The 17808-nt window shown below is 33.5% G+C and overlaps 1 protein-coding gene across 1 annotated transcript; it reads right to left on the bottom strand.

The window, feature by feature from the left end:
* Window positions 1-1110: 1110 nt before the first annotated feature.
* LOC143590885 (transcription factor MYB3-like) lies at window positions 1111-2110 on the bottom strand. The gene is made up of 2 exons (XM_077071238.1): window positions 1828-2110; window positions 1111-1690 (listed from the first exon to the last, which is right to left on the bottom strand). Exons 1-2 carry the CDS (start codon window positions 2088-2090, stop codon window positions 1111-1113), a joined length of 843 nt encoding a protein of 280 aa, XP_076927353.1. The 5' UTR covers window positions 2091-2110.
* Between the last annotated feature and the right edge of the window lie 15698 nt (window positions 2111-17808).

Raw genomic sequence — 17808 nt, 5'->3', positions numbered from 1 at the left:
TCAATATTTTATTCATGAATGGAGTATGTTCAAATTTAGACAACTACAAATTATTGTCATAAAACTAAATAATTTAACGACACTAATATAATTGATTGATGAGAGGTATATAATGGGCCTACAAGTACGTCTAGCCATGGTCAAGCGACTCAAGCCTAACCTGCCTTTAAGGCTCGAGCTTGCTTGTGTTTAATGTTAGAAATTCGTTTATTATTTATTCTGTTTTTATCTGTTGTTTTGATTCTTAGATACATGTATTTACGAATTTTTATAACATAAAATATAACTATTTATATTGTAATACATAATATAAGTATTATTATATTTAATAATATACTCGTCTAGAGTGAGTAGTATAATGAAGCTCTCTACATAAACAAGGCTCAATCTCGATTTATAAATGTCGACATTCAAGCTAACTTGTTAAATAAGATTTTATATAGGCTTTTGTTCGACTTAAAATTGAATAAGCTAATCGTGAATGGCTTATGAACAACTCGGGCACTTTTATTTTTTATTTTTTAATTAACAAAACGTGGGTGAAAGAGTTATTTATTTGAATAATTCATTCATTTTTTGAATTGCATCTCGATTCCACAATTAGATATCAAGTAACAAAATAAACAATAGTAAACTAAACAACAAGTGTTATAATATTTTAATAATATTAACAATTTACATATTAAGTATATATCATAACTACCAGACTAAGTAGATACAAACGTCATTATATTTTCAAATTATAATCAAGCATATAGATAGCGTATGTCATTATCAATCAAGTCACTTTTGTTATTTTCAATCAAATCATTTTTATAATAAATTATATAAAATTACTTGTATAAATTATTGATTTGGTCAAGAAAACCAGCCAAAGAAAGAATAATTTGATAAAAGAAAGCTAAACCTCAATAATTTATATGACTAAAACTAAATAAATATGTTTAATGTAAATAATAATGCAAATAACAACTGTCATAAAAATTATCCTCTGTTTGAAAATCATAAAATAAATCGACAAATCCTTTTAAAATAAAAATAAAAAGCTATTCACACCACTTTTAAAATAAAAATAAAAAAACCTGTAGAAGGCACACACTTGTGGAAAATCTATGAAAAATGCACATAACTTGATGAAATCTTGTGAAAATGCGTATCCACACTTTGATGGTTGGCCCCGAAACTGACATCTGGTTTACTCTCAGCAGATGACTTCCCCATAATATATGGAAGGCACTGGTCACTCCACTTGATGTAATCTTGCACACCTTCAACCGCATTAATCTGATTTTGAGCTTTGACACCACCACTCAACCCCCATGGATCAGTCGCCGGAAAGTAACCACCGTTCAGACTGTCGGTGGTGCTGCCTGTGAAGAAAAGGTCAGCAGACTGATCCGGTGGTTGTGTATAACTGAAAGGAAAAATTCCAGTGACTTCCGGTGGCTTGATGGCCGTCTGGTGACTTGTTACGAATCTGTTGACAAAGAATTCATGAGTTGCGGCAGCTGGTTGATCATCATTAACCTCCGATGATGGAGCTTTCGGATCATCAAGAACCTCGGATAAAGGTTTATGCGTGTTCGGATCAATCCCACGTTGTCTCAACTTTTTCTTGATTGACGAGTTCCACAAATTCTTGATCTCGTTATCTGTTCTTCCAGGCAACTGTGCAGCAATTTGAGACCACCTGGAAATAATAAGTTTTACAATTTAAAGATATTACGAGGAAACCGTAATCTGATATGCATTCTAGTAAATAATCACATTCTATATAATTGACAAGAGAAGAATGATATATATGATCAAGATTCAAGAACAGCTTACTTGTTTCCAAGAACTGCATGTAATTCAATTATTAGTGTCTCTTCTTGTTGAGAGAATGTGCCTCTTTTTAAATCAGGTCTCAAGTAGTTAATCCATCTGAGCCTGCAACTTTTGCCGCATCTTTCAAGACCGGCAAGTTTAGGGACGGAGCTCCAGCAGCCGTGGCCGAACTTGGTAATGTGTTTTATGAGCTTTTCATCTTCTTCAGGGGACCAAAGGCCCTTTCTTAGTTTTTGTTTATAACAACAAGAATGTCTTCCCATGTGGATGATGATGCTGATTCTTCTAGTAAAGGGTTTTGTATTTTATGATTTCTTTTTTGAGAGAGAGAGAGAGACCTAAAGAAATGGAAGCTGAGGGTTCAAATTAATAGGAGGGTCGGGTGGGGTTGAAGGAGAGACCTAAATAAACTAAATTCATCTCATTTTAGCATCTTCAGTTTGTCTTTGGGTTTTGGTGACTTTAATCTAGTTATTTAATTGATTAAAATGTGTTACATGGTTGAATAAAAATCGCATTTTGGTAAGTTTTTGGCTCAACCCCTAGATTATTAATATGTAGCATTTTTAATTCATCTACATCTTTCCATAGCATGCTAAACTTTTATTTCAACAACATTGTGTGAACCATTAAAAAGAGAGAGAATATGCCCATGTTCGCTTTTGTATTTTAGGATATTATGTAATGAATGACACCCAACTTACGGATACATGTTTTGCTTAAGTATGGCAAGATGTGATGATGATTGAGTAAACTATAATGTTTAGTTTGATAAGTGACTTGACGGGTAAAAGTAATGGGTGCCAAAGTCAATATCATTTGTAAATGACTACTACTGATAATCAATTTATCATGTTATTACAAGTTTAAAGTAGACTATAAAAGCTCACACAACAATTCAAAGGTTTCTCATCTTGAATTGTCGGTGTCATAATTTAACAACTAAGAAGACAAGGATAGTGATATTGGGCATTCAAGAGAAAGAAAATAGAAAAAAAAAAAAACAAGACGATGATGTTTTGTTTCTTAAAAATTTCTTAACTACCATTAACGTCTTCGTGGGGACCTTTTGAGCACTGTTCTCTATCAAGTTACCAATTATGTTAAACGAATGTACGAACAAAAACACTATCGACTGGTATGAGACGTCATATCCTTTTTTATTGGGTAAAAACTATTCAAACTTTGCTATAAATATACAAAGGGAATTGTCATTAAACATGTTTGAGGAACCCAACTGATTAGTTTTAAAATTGAAGGGGTTTGAGTGAATATTGTAAGAAGTGGCCAATGTTTGGGTGAAATATATAGGAATCAGTGAGTTGTGACTTGTGACAGCAGTGGTGGGGTGGGGTACAAAAAAAAGGACAGATATTAATTTTTTTTGGTACATACAAACAGAAACTGGAGGAACAAATCGTTTTCCAAAACAGTCGTAGACTCCTAGTATAAAAAATAATAATAATAATAAAATAAAAGGCTTGACATGAATAATATTTCAATTCAAAATAAATAAGAAAAAACTTTGTAGACGCCTCTTGAGTTAGTGGTCTCAATCACTATGATAAAACTCTCTTTTTGAGAATGAGGGTTCGAGCCTCATAGCTAAAATATTAGTATAATTCAGAAATAAATTTAGGAGTGTGTGAATTGAAGTTTTAAAAAGACATCGAAATTTTTATTAGGATATGCATAGTTGAATGGCTAAAATTAGGACGATTTGTATCATGTGACGTCTAGTCAATAAGTGATGACTTTTAGTTTTAAGGGTATAATTGTGGTGTAGCCCCGTATATATATATATATATATATATATATATATATATGTTATTTATATATCACACATAATAATAATAATAATAATAATAATAATAATAATAATGATGACAATAATAATCCAAACAAGCAAGCAGGCGACAAATATAACTCCCCCCCCCCCTCTCGTCGCCCCAATTATCGCATGGGGGCGGTGTTCCCTCTGAAAATCGCCCCTCGTCGCCCATTATTATCGACCAGTACGCATGGCCTTACATGCTATTAAACGTATGTTTAGCCTTTTTATATATGTTATACACTCACACATATACTTCATCTTATTAGTTATTTATTTAATTTTTTCTTCTAAATTTAGAAACTAATAACTAATATTACATTAAAATAAAAATATTAAAAAATAATACTAGTCCAGTACAAGATCATCGGGACGTCTAGCCCATAAATGCCCGACCAACTCATGACGAAGGTTTCTGTGGTCCTCGTGGTTCCATATAAGACGTTTTGGAGTTTTTCATCATCGGTGATTGTCGATTCGGTCGTGAGCGTCACCTTGATAGTTTTGAAAAATAATCATACCTTGGTCCTCAAGAACCATGTTATGTAGAATTACACAAGTGTAGAAGACATCCATTATTTTTTCCCTTGACCAAAACCGCAGTGGCCTCGAAATCAAATGAAATTTTTTCTCTAGAACTCCAAACGCCCTTTCAATATCTTTTCGTGACGATCATGAAGAAGTGTAGACCATTCGTTGTAAATATCATCAATCAAGTAGTAGCCATGCTTGAATTAAACCCCATTCCCATAAAACGATTAATTTGGCTCAACCCCGTCAATAATGTCATCGAATATCGGTGGGTGACTGTTCAATAACATTTATGCCGGTATTTGACCTGACAACACCTAAAAACGTATGCCATAACCAAAGATCCTGGTAGGCCACTACCTCAAGTATAATATTGGGGTCGGGGTGATCACCCCGGTGAACCTGACCTCACCAGGCCGTAGGACACATATACCATCCAACATGTGTACAGTCGATGCTACCGAGCATTATGGGGAAACCATGTTTTTTCACCGTGCACCTCGTATATGCGTTGGATATCATACAAAGTTGGTTTGCGCAAATATCTCCGTGAGTAAATCGATATGATCCATATGTATAAACATTGTCAAGTAAACACTCGGACAATATATAAAATATAACTAAACGAAACATATATATATATACACACCTTGAGATAAAAAATGAAGTGGGTCTCGCTAAACCTTTTCAAACATTTCTAGGTATTCATCCATCACGTCTGACGAAATTCCATTCGCTAGTTGACGAATAACAACTGTACAATTTTGGATGGTGTGAAACCCGGTCTACGTCTTGCATTTTCTCTTTGTTGAAAAATAGGATACCTATCCGACAAATCATTTGATAAACGCATGAATAGTTGTATACTCATTATATACCGACGCCTAACATGTACTTTGTCATAAAGGGGATCGAGGCTAAAATAGTGATATGCCAAAGTTTCATTAGCGCCCACTCGATCACGAGGAAGAGGTGGTTGTCTTGTGTGTCTTTGTCATCCTTGAAACTATTCAACCAACCAGTTAATTTTTATTCTCTAGGTTTCAAAAATAAGGTTAACTTCCTCCGAAGAGTCGGACGAAGAAAAGGAAATCCATTGCATTTTGGTTTGTAGTTGGGTTTATTGGAGAGAAATAAGTAGAATGAGTGAGCATTTTTATAGGTGTTTTGGTGTGTGAAACTATTTGTTATATGGGTAAATATAAAAAGCAAAAAAAATTAACCTTCAATGGTCACTTGCACGCCTCCCAAAACATTCTCTTTCAAACGGTCACTTTCACCACCGCGAGCCGGCTCACGGATGGCCGTTGTGGTTTTCGTGGCAGACATGGCTGGTGGCGACGAATCGCGACTCCTCTAGCGGCTCCACAACACACAATCTAACAACAAAGCCCAACATTGTTTAGACATAGCTTAAACAGTTGTTTTTACCGTATTTAAATAAATCAACGCATTAATCAATAAATTGAAATAACAGCCCCTGATCAATTTCAATTACAAATCTTAACCAAGCGCATGATTCATCTATACTGTCAATTAAGTTCGAAAGACCCACGACTGATCCTCAAAGGAAAGACAGGGAACATGTAATGGTTCTGAAACGAATCTTTTTTATAGAGAAGATCTTTTGTCTCATGGTAGTCTGCTCCAGTTTCCTTATGAAACTTTCGTATTGGTTATAATCTAGAGAGGCTTAGTTTTCTTATTGACAAGCGGCTATATCTATCTTTGATTTAATTTCTTGATGTTTTATCATGTCGAAAAATACGGCATATTCTAGTTAGTTTTATGAACCCATTGGACTAGAAGCTTCGGTCACATCTAGATTTTCTCAATCGTACAAAAGGCTAGAGTGGTGTTAGACAAACATTGATTTCCATGAATAGATTAAAAAAACAGTTATAGTTATAAATATAAGTAATTATTTCATAAGAAGAGTAATTTTGTACCCAAATATGCTAACTAAACATATAACTAGAGTAATTAACTTCATAGTTAGAATAATTATGTAACTTTAAATTTTACATTCGAAGCATCTAACTACGCACATAAATACTTACCTTAGTTATTCATGATAATTACTCTCTATATTATATATATATTTCAATAGGATCGATTTTGTCATTCAAAAGGGGAGTGGCGGCACAACTGTTGCCCGCTTACATACCTCACTATTACAATTGGATCATTTTATCTGTTTTTAAAAATTTCTAATAGTTTCAAGCATTACTTGTATAAATAGAGTAACTATCGTGTATAAGTAGTCTGATTACTTTGTAATATAACTACTTGAACAATAGCATAATTTTAGCATACTTGAACAATATCATAATTACATCTTTATAGTGTAACCAGCTTTTATTTCATGTATTACGGGGTTGTTTTACATGATTTCTTTATAATATTTATATATATTTTTAGATTTTTTAATTTTATTTATTGTAAGAGTTAATGATATAATTAAGATTTGATGATGAAAGAGGTTAACAAATAAATGAGAAGTTGTAACCCGTTTTAAATGCTATCTGGTTTTTGTGAGACTAATGAACCGCCTATTTTTTTTACTATAAAATTATATTTTAATTATAAATATATTTTTTTAAAATATAGTATATTGATTTATAGTATATCCTTATTTTATAGGAATTTTCATATCAAATATTTTCTGAGATTAATTTTTAATTTAATGAAAAGTTATAACTCATTTATGGTTATCTGGGTATGGGTTTGGTGAGACCCATACTCTTGAATTCGGGTCAAATGTATGAGAAACTTTCATTTACAAATAAAACAATCTGGTTGCTTGAAAAAAGTAGGAAGTAACCAGGGACCTTTTAAAGTTTCGTTTACGTATATTATAGATGTAATTACTTAAACAATAGCTTAATTACGGGCGTACTTTTTTTATATAAATATAGTTGTTATTATTATTAAATAAAATAATACTTATAGAGTAAAAAAGGTTTTATAAGATAACATACAACAAAATCAAGTAAATACATTATGAACAACATTTCCTAATTATATATATATGAATTGTAAAGGTCGGTGTCACTCACAATGTGTTACTGTGCATCGACAATTTCTGAAGCAAGCAGTAACGCTGGTAGCTTTGTATTGGTTGTTTGGGTGGTGCTTCTTTACTCCACCTTTTCAAGAACTTGTCTTTTTTTCTTGTTTCTCACCACCAATTGTCACCATAATAGTTGCTTTCTGCCTCTTGCTTTTCTATCCATTGCCTCCATCATCGCCGATTGTTACCAGGTTCGATTTACGAACCGTTGGCGGCGATCGTGTGGTGGTGGTATGGTGTTGGGAGGTAATGGCTGTTAAATCTCGGGTTAACGATGCCGGTTTGCTACTCCCTCGCCGCCGATTATTGCCGGATTCGATCTACGAACCCTAGGTGATGATGGTGTGGGCAGGTGATTGTTGTTAAATTTACAGTTTCTGATGCCGATTGTTACCGGATTCCATCTATGAAACCTAGGCGACGGAACTTAAGGCTGTGATGTATACACGTTACTTGACTAACAATAGGGTTTAAACTTGGCTTTGCATATACGTAGGATGGCAATTGAGTAATCCATTTTGCAACCTATCTTGCGCCGTGTTTCTCAAACGGATCTGAGCCTTAAATCGTATCCTTATATCTATTAGTTTATCAAGATTATTGCATTTCACAAGTTGTTACTATCTCTAATTCTTTTGCTTTATTATGTATTCTTGAAGTTTGTTTTTTAATGCATAAATTTGTTCTCAAAACATTAGCTGTAGGTATGGGTGATGAGCAAAAATTGGTTAATCAAAAGGCCCAAAATGGAAGGCTTATAAAAATTTTAACAGGCTAAGGGCGCTCGTCTCAGGTAATGGTTGGCTCCTCTTCGGTTTAATTTGCTATTTTTAGTTGTTTTAGATGATTGATTATGCTAATAACATGGTGCTTGATTTGCTTTAGTGAATCTTCCAAGCATAGACACTATATGGCAGTTGCAATCTATTATTAGATTAAATAAATAATTTCAACGTATCCTCCACGACTTTCACCTTTTTCACTTTCCCTTTACTGCTTCCTTTTCTTTTCTTTGAATGCATAGTCATGATTTGTTAATCGAAGAAGAGCCGATGCATTTTCGATTGAGGGTAGTTTTAGGGTTTTTTAATATATGATTTGTTAATTGGACCGATGCTCCTCTTTGTTGCCTCTGCTCGCTCCTTTATGGCTGTTTATATGCTGTATTCTACACCACATAGATCAGAAAATCGGCTTCACGGATCTTCATCGCCAATTACCTTCGATTGTTTTCTGGTTAGTTTACTCTCTTGAGCAAAAATCTAGATCATAAATGTATAACTGGGGGTAGTTTTAGGGTTTTTGTTATACGCAGACAAAACTTAGGGTCTGTAATTGATCTAATTCTCCTTTTTATGTTTAGTTCAATAGAGGTTATGTGACTGTTTGAATGTGTGATTTCTGCCGCGTTTGAACCGAGATTTGGTTTTTCAAATAAAATTTAAGCACGCATCGGATGATAAGAATTAATCTGGAGAATTGCGATAATAAGGTGGGCGCATCTCATAGCAAGCAATTAGGGCAACCAAAAGTCACTTTTGAGGGTGGCATAAAAGATCACAGGGATAACGATATAGTTCTATGTAAAACGATTACGCAGGTTGGTTAAGCGGTTAGAGCATGTTTCGCAACCTCGGAAGGGCCCTAACATGCAGCCTGCAAATAAGAGCTTGCATTCTCCATCTGTATGTTATTCTTTTGTTCTTTCTTTGATTTCGGATCTTATTGTTTTAATTATATGAACCTATTTTGTACTCTTTTACAGAATAAGTTTGTTTTTTCATTTGTTAAGAAAATTAGGATTTGCTCTCTAAAAAGGGGCAAGAGATGATGGTTGTGTCAAACAAATGGAATTGTCATAGATTTTTAAATTATTTTTTAATTAAAATTGTTAGTGTCATATGCATTTACATAGATGCTGCACTCTTAAGTCTACTATCATTATATAATACTTAATTATTATTATTTTTAGTAGCAGTAGCAAGTTTAAAAGCTTATTTTCTATTCCTTTCTAGCAAAATTTTTCGTCATTTTGCAGGTTGTTTTGTGCAGACGGACGACTTCCATCTATTATGCCCTTAATCATGGCAGCTCTATCACATATATATCGATTTGCTTCTGCTCAATTGGATTTCAGGTATGTATTTGTTTTGTAAATATTTTCTGTTTCGGTTTTTGGTATCAAATGTTTAAACGGGCCACTGGCAAAACTGTGATTTACTCTTTGTTTTTTTATCACTATATCCTTGAATGAAAACCATATTAAAGTTATGGAAATGTTTTTTTTCCTTTAAATCATATGTATCAGGTTGAAGAAGTAGTAAGAAAGCAATTTAGGCATACATGTAAAGTAGTTCAAAAAAGGAGAATTCATGGTCAACAACTTGCAATAAAAATACAACTTCATACCACCTGTAAATCTGTAATTATGTGTGCTTCGTCTTCTCTCTCTCCATATATATCATTTTTGTAAAACTATTTATGTAATTGTTATGACTAACATTGCTTATTTTCAACTTCAATTTGTATCATTTAACCGCTAACAAACAAAAGCAATATATAACTCGCATTTACTTGCCCGCGCCGCGAAGCACGGGTACACCCACCAGTTATATATCAAATTACTTTACGGATTAATATTATAAAAGTCACCGCGTAACTTCTACGTATCCTTCAATTCGTACGATTATTTTGCTTGTATGTTAACAACCAACAACAATAAAATGGTAGTTCTGAACTTAATTTGGTTCAAAAGACACAAAATCAGGAAAAAAGATTTGGAAGTTGTCCTGAACTTAAGAATGTATGATATGTCTATTGCAATAATAAAAAACGGAATATTGAATTTAAATTATAGTGATAATATTATATTACTTTAATTAATTTAATCGGCCTGCAAATTTCAACATTCTTGTCTTTTCTTACAGCCTGCATATATCTTTATGATGCATGGTTTTTTCTCTGACTTTTTAGTTCAGACATTGATGCCAGAGTATTTATGAATATATAATATGATCTCTTCAATCAACAAGTAATGATTGAATAAGAATATTAATTTCTTTGTTTTCTCCTCATGTCGAATAAAACACTTTCCCGGTTCTACCAACCTCCCCCTGGATGATTCCTTTCGTGCTTCCTGGTTTCATACAATTGTAAAAGCTAATAACTTAAAATAGGATTGGAATTATTTTTAAAAATATATATATATATAAACAAAAGAGTTAATTGCAAATATGATCTCTGTGGTGAAACTCAAAAAGCAGGTTTCAACCATGTGGTGATATTTTTGTAAATATGGGCCTGGTGGTGGTCATTTGTTTTCACTTCTGGTTATTCGTTTGTTTGACCGTTAAGCCTAGGGGTAAAGTCATATTTTAACTCACAACAACAACAACAACAACATAATTGTTGTGAGATTTGAGTTGGATTTTTGATTAATTTCAAAACCCACCAAGGAATGCGTTGCAGGTTTTTACCCCATTTGTTCTCACTTTCTCTCTCTAAAATCCCCAAATACGTTCAAAGTCTTCATCTGATTTCAATTATGAAAACATGTATTACATTTGAAGTGGGTTTTCGATGAATTTGAAGACCCGGTAAGGATTTTTGATAGACATAATTACAGAAATCGTCATTTATGTTTGTACCCGATTTCACTCATTGTCCCTTATCTTCAAAATTTATATGTTTTGTTCTTTACGTTTGTAAATCTAACAACATTTGTCCTTTAGCCCTAACCCAGTTAGTTTTTCTCGTTAACTCAGGTCATTTGCCCTGCATGTGAGCAAACCCTCGTCTCTGATGACTATCTTTTAAATCTACCTCTTTCGGACATCCGACGATGAGCACCATTATAGCAAAAACCCCTTTCCAGTGACACCAAAAATCAAAATCACAAAAATCAGCTTCACAATTGATTAATAGGTCTAGAGAGAGATTAACTTGTTTAATGATATAGATGCTCTGTCTAGTATATATTGGTCGAGATCAATTACCATGTGAAACTTGAAATCATTGTGAGGTGAAATAGAGTCGGAGTCGATGGTTAGGAAATACTTGTTGTCGTTGGAGTGGCGGCGACGGTGGAGACGTCGGCTGCGACGAACAGAGCAGAAAATTGTGAAGCGTTGGAGGTAGGGTTTAATGGAGGTGGTGAGGATATGGTTGAGTGGAGCGATGGAGGTAGGGTTTAGTGGAGGAGGTGAGGATATGGTTGAACAGGAAACTGGATTGTTGGTTATTTGATACTTGAAAAAATCCAATTCAAATCTAGTTAAAACACACTCAACTAGAAGCAACCAACCAGATGATTAGACTTTGAAGCTATTTGGGGATTTCTGGAGAGAGAAAGTGATGAACAACTGGGTATATCAAAAAGATAGAATAATGTTTGTTCCTGATTTCACTCATTGTCCCTTATCTTCAAAATTAATATGTTTTGTCCTTTACATTTGTATCTCTCACAGCGTTTGTCCTTTAGCCCTAACTTATTTAGTTTTTTTCATTAACTCAGGTCATGTGCCCTGCACGTGAAGTCTCTCTCTCTCACACACACATCCACCACCACCACAATTGATTTGTATCCATGTTCTACACACACCCAAATTAACCACCAAAGATCCCTTTATAAACTTCAATCAATCTCCAACTTCACGGTCACATTTCTACACTTTTTTTCTTACTTTTAAGTAAATTAGGGCACTATCGCTCCACTCAACCATATCCTCTCCACCTCCATTAAAACCTACCTCCAACGCTTCACAACCTTCTGCTCTCTTCGTCGCAACCGACATCTCCACCGCCGCCACTCCGACGGTAACAACTATTTCCCTACCACCGACTCCGACTCTATTTCACCTCACAATGATTTCAAGTTTCACATGGTAATTGAACTTGACCAATGCATACTAGACAGAGCATCTATATCATTAAATAAGTTAATCTCTCTCTAGATCTATTAATCGATTGTGAAGCATATTTTGGTCAATTTGATTTTTGGTGTCACTGGAAAGGGGATTTTGCTATAATGGTGCTCACCGTCGGATGTCTGAAAAAGGTAGATTTAAAAGGTAGTCGTCAGAGACGAGGGTTTGATCAACTACCAAACTCACCATCGGAATTGTTTGGAAAAGCGTGAGGTAGAGATGGGGAAAACGAGTTGACGGAAAAGGACGTGATAAGTTTACCTTTGCTGAAAAACGTAACAGACCATGACCACCCCTTGATACTAAGGAGGTCTGATTTGCGGCCGCCACAATTAATCTAGATCCGCAATATTCGTTCCTTCTTCATCGCACAATTAATCATCGTCATCGTCGTGGTCATCATCAATTATTCATGAAAGTTACAAATTATAAACATCAAAATTGAATATTATTAAAAGGACTTATTAACACATTTAGAATTATAATCTCAACAAATAAATATCCAAATAAATAAACAACATAAAAAAAATTTATAAAAAAAACTTTATTTTGAAGGGAGTAAAGATAGTCGGCTCCGATTGTTCATACCATGTTTGCGTCAGAGCTGACTGTCTTTTCTTTCGATAGTTTGTTTTGTTAATTGGTTGCCCGAAATGTTGAAATGCCGGTTCCAATGAAGCTGTCTGCCACGTGGCGCGTTAAGATAGGTTGAATAATCCGTTGGATCAGGAATAGTTTCTGTCGGATCTGACGGAATTTTAAGGTTAGTTTGGTATTTTGATTGGTCTTGGGATATGTCTAGAAAAGCTTGGTCAAAATAGACTACTTTCACAAAGTTTCCAATTAGTGAGCCATTGTGCAACTAATTTTGTTGAAGTGAATTGTTTTAGTGTTTTTATTTTACATTATTTGTTGATTTTAAATATCAAGGTTTTTATTACTTTAACTAGTTATTTCTTTATTACTTTATGTAATTTAGGGTTTACTTAAGGTTGTTCGGTAATTTTTATGTTTGTAACATATTGATTGGTCGGTTGGAGTAGGTTAAATGTTACATATTTGGTGGCATAAAATATTTTCTTTTGACCCTCTGGCAAAAAAATCTAGTTTTGTCACTATGCCCATACATCATCGATTCATCATTCATCAATTATTTGCCTTCGTCAGTTCAACATCTCTTCTCAATTCTCAATTCTCAATTCATCAACTTGTCTCAATTCTCAATGCATCAAATCTTCATTGATGTAGTGTTTTTGAAGTTTGCACTTTACATAAATATATTTCAATTTTGGACTTTGTTTAAAACATTTTTATTTTGTGTTACCTTTGCCGTACCCTTGTTTTGGATTTTTGAGTTTTGTTGTTCCTCGTACTAGTTTCGTCCCCGTACCCCGGTTCTTACCCGTTCCGGTGCTACATAGGTTTCAGCACTGTTGAGTTTTTGATGGTCAAAGTTGACGAAATAGTCAATATGTCAACATGTTAATGACTTTAATGGGCTAAACCAAGAGAAAAGTGTAGTTTATTTCTGGACATTGCAAGTAGAAGTGGGATTTTAAATGGAACTAGGATTTAGGACCCCGCATTTCGCGACGAGACCATTAAACCAAACCAAAAAAACATATGAAAAAAAAGTTAAATCACAAATGTGTTGTGAGTCGATGCAAAATTATCCTATATCGGGTTAAGACATCGAAAGTAAACAAAAGAATAAACTTGTCAATGTCAATATACAACAAACTATCATATGTGGAACAAAAAAAACAGCACTTTACAGTTGCAAATCGATGAAAATTCAATTAGTATCGGCAGTACCAACACAAATTGGTAAACTTGAATTAGTAAGCCAAAAAATCAAAATTTAAAGGCGTGGTGTCAAACGTCGAAACGCGGATAAAAATATGTGATAATGAGATAATTTTAAATCATAAAAAAAGTTCGGTCATTCTAAAGACCAACCATAAATATACGAAAGCAAAGTTTAAGAAAATTTTAACCGACAAATAAAATATGTAAAGCCGACACTTGCCTACGTTTAAGGCTTGTTAAATATACTTTATTTTTAAAAGTTAAAAAAAAAAGAGAAATAGTAATTGAATAGTAAAAATGTGAGGGGAAATGAAATCCCCTATTTATATATATATATATATATATATATATATATATATATATATATATATATATATATATATATATATATAATATGGATTTGAATTACCTAATTGGGCTTCGAATAGTTCTTGGTGTTTTGATACAGGAGCGATGAATTAGTTTGGATAGGGTGCTGTGTGTATGGAGAAAAAAATCCACAACTCCTTGTGTGTTGATATGGAATATGTAAATATCCGTGTCTAGGCTAGGAAGGGTATAAAGGATTGGATCCGGTATTATGCTAAAGATGTTATAAATTGTGCTTACTCATTTGATAAAGTTTTGATAAGTATTTGGGCTTGTCATGGATAATTAAAACTTAGAAGTAATGTACTTGATAAGTCGATAATCATACTGTACTAGGTCCAAATATGTGGATTTGGGCTTTTACTACGGAAGATAGAAAAAAAAAATTTCTAAAAATATTATTACATGAAGAAGATACGATGGGCCATTAAACGTAGTGTGATTTGGAATTGGTATAATAGACTTTGAATCCTAGCAGACGTGATCTGACCAACCTATCTTGCTTCTAAACCGGTTTATAAACTGAACCGATTTTCGGATTGGGTCAAACCGATTTTGACTAGTTGTTGACCACACCGGTTCGGTTTATAAACCGGTTCGGTTTAGGTTTAAAACCGGTTTTGTACACCTCTATTTTTGCTCCCCTTCAAGAGGACTTCATAGTATCCTGATTGAGTCAAAGCTACTTTGTAACTAGGGTCATCAGATGATAAATGTAAGAAAAGTTAACTGTAAAGTAAAAAAAATTTATGTCCAGTGTAAAACATTATTTTTTTACCTCTATATATACTAGTCTTCTGCCGCATTGTACTGGGGAGAAACGACTAGTTTTTTTTTCTAAAACCTTATAATTTCTTACGTATTTATAACAATCAATTTTTAGTAGCTTTTAAAATTGTTTTTCTGGTTTTTCATATTTCTCTAATGATTTTCTTTAATCTTTTATGCGTTTTTTACAAGTTTTTATTTTTCAACACTTTATTTACATTTTAATCAAATGTCAGCCTTTACCACCGTAAAATTAAAGAGAAAACATATAATTCCAATGTAGTATTTAATTGACTACATCTAACTTTTCATGATCGGTTTTCTTTTTAACTTTGTGTTAGTGGGCTTCAAACAATTTAAGTCTTAGTGAACGAATTGTCTGTTAGTAAGAAATGTTGGAAGATAACACTTTTAGTGCTAAAACTAGGTTTGAGTGAATGCGGATTAGTAATGGTGATCTTAGACCCCAAATTTTGGACGCCAAATAATCTTGTTTTTTTTAACACGAAGAAATAAAGAACCATGGCAATTTCCGGAAATTTTAGGCCTACAGTTGGACCAAAATATTGGGAAGCACATAAGCTGGCGATATTCCATACATCTAGGAACTATGAAGATCTATCATTTTTTTAAGAAAACTACTTGTGGCCAGGGCCGGCCCGTGGGCCAACGAAATGAAGATAGAAATTTAGGCTCACACATAATTAAGACTTCCAAATTTAAAAAAAATACAATATATAAATATATATATTTAATCGACGGATTGAACAAAAAGTAATTATTGATCTAGTGGTAAACCTATGTGTTGTTTAGTGGTAGGTTTAACACTTTTTTAACACAATGTCTAGAAAGGGCCACAAAATCTCATTTCGATTTAGGCCTTCAACATCATGGAGCCGGCTCTGCTTGTGGCAAGGTATGAATTACGTCGACTCAATATGTGGGAAGTGTCTAAGTTACCTATAAGAGAAGACTGAGCATGTGCAACCCGATGATAAAATCCAGCCATGCCTTTGGATATACCAAAATAAAAATGGGGATATATCACCATGAATTCGTAACTAAGGTACCATGCACAGTTAAATGTTTTGACACCACTGAATAATTTTGAACCGTCTAACGAACAATATTCAATTTACCCAAAGACGTAAGATTTTCACCTCCGAAAGGTTAGCAAATATGTTCGTCAAAGAAGTTGTAACTCATGATGAAGTAGCATTGTTAATTTTTTCTGACCGGGATACACAATTTATTTCGAGGGTTTGGGAAAGGTTTCATGAGGCAAGGGTTTGAGGTTAAACATTAGCACAACGTATCATCCTCATATTGATGGAAAATTCGAAATGATTATCCAAACTTTTGGGGATAGCTTCGTGTGTGTGCATAATCAACTACAGTAGTAATTGGGATAACCCTATGTCCTTGTAAGAGTTCTTTTACGATAACAGTTGCCATGCAGCCATTGGAAGGCCATAGTGTACTTTAGAAAGATGTTAGAACTTTTGTTTGTTGAACAAAAAGATTTGGGAAGTTTGGAAGTGTAAAATGTTGGAAAAACTCATATAATACGACCTCATTACCGTTTAAATAATTATGATTAGTCAAATAAAATAACTGGGCCATAAGATATATGAGCAATTTTATGGATAAAGCCATATATACATTAGGGTTTCCCTTAGATGTCATATAACAATTACAGAGAATTAAACACACACCAATAACTTTCTTTGTAAGTTCTCTATGAATCGGTAACATCATAATGGAACAAAATCAGGAAATCATCATGACATCATCTTCCTTCTCTAAGGTCTTGTTTCATACAAGTAAGTTCTATTATTATGATGTCTAACTAATTTCTTATTTACGACTGAATGAATATATTAGGGTTCATATTTTACCCATGTCTTAATGATGTAATCAACATGTTGTATCAGAGCGTATGCTGATTATATCGATTTATTGATAATTCGTTTTCTTGTCCAGGAATAAATCGGTTTATCATAAAATCTTTCGAAAATTGGTTTTGACGCTTTGATTAAAACGAAATAAAGAATCATCTAAAGAGTTAGCCCTAAAACATTGATTGAATCAAATAAACTTCATGTATATATATTTTCGAGTTAAGTGCCATTTTGGTACATGTGGTTTGGTCAACTACGCAACTTTAGTATATATTCTTTATTTTGTGCAAATGGCTACCTCAGTTTCAAAAAACTTGCATTTTTAGTACTTTTTTTCTAACCCCGTCTATTTTTTCCGTTAAGTCAGGGATAATTTGGTAACTTCGTTATTTTCTTTGTTTTTTTTCTTTTTTTTAAACGCTTATAACTTGTAAACCCTAAATCCCCAAATTAAAACATCAAAATCCAAATCCTAAATCCCCGAACTCTTTCTCTTTTTACGATATTTGGGGATTTAGGATTTGGATTTTGATGTTTTGATTTGGGGATTTAGGGTTTACAAGTTATAAGCGTTTAAAAAAAAGAAAAAAAACAAAGAAAATAACGAAGTTCCAAATTATCCCTGACTTAACGGAAAAATAGACGGGGTTAGAAAAAAAAGTAATAAAAAAGCAAGTTTTTTGAAAGTGAGATAGCTATTTGCACAAAATAAAGAATAAGTACTAAAGTTGCGTAATTGACCAAACTACAGGTACTAAAATGACACTTAACTCT

Source organism: Bidens hawaiensis, unplaced genomic scaffold, assembly GCF_021521415.1.
Source record: "Bidens hawaiensis isolate Kalapana, Puna unplaced genomic scaffold, B.hawaiensis_p1.1 tig00039039_1, whole genome shotgun sequence".
Taxonomy (NCBI): domain Eukaryota; kingdom Viridiplantae; phylum Streptophyta; class Magnoliopsida; order Asterales; family Asteraceae; genus Bidens; species Bidens hawaiensis.
The sequence above is the reverse complement of the archived record's forward strand: the minus strand, read 5'-3'. Positions and strand labels throughout refer to the sequence as shown.

What these genes read in the sequence shown, in the direction of transcription:
- LOC143590885 (XM_077071238.1), bottom strand. Translation starts at nt 2,090, where the DNA reads ATGGGAAGACATTCTTGTTGTTATAAACAAAAACTAAGAAAGGGCCTT. An exon ending in CATGCAGTTCTTGGAAACAA is followed by an intron (nt 1,691 to 1,827) that starts GTAAGCTGTTCT and finishes TATTATTTCCAG; the next exon opens with GTGGTCTCAAATTGCTGCAC.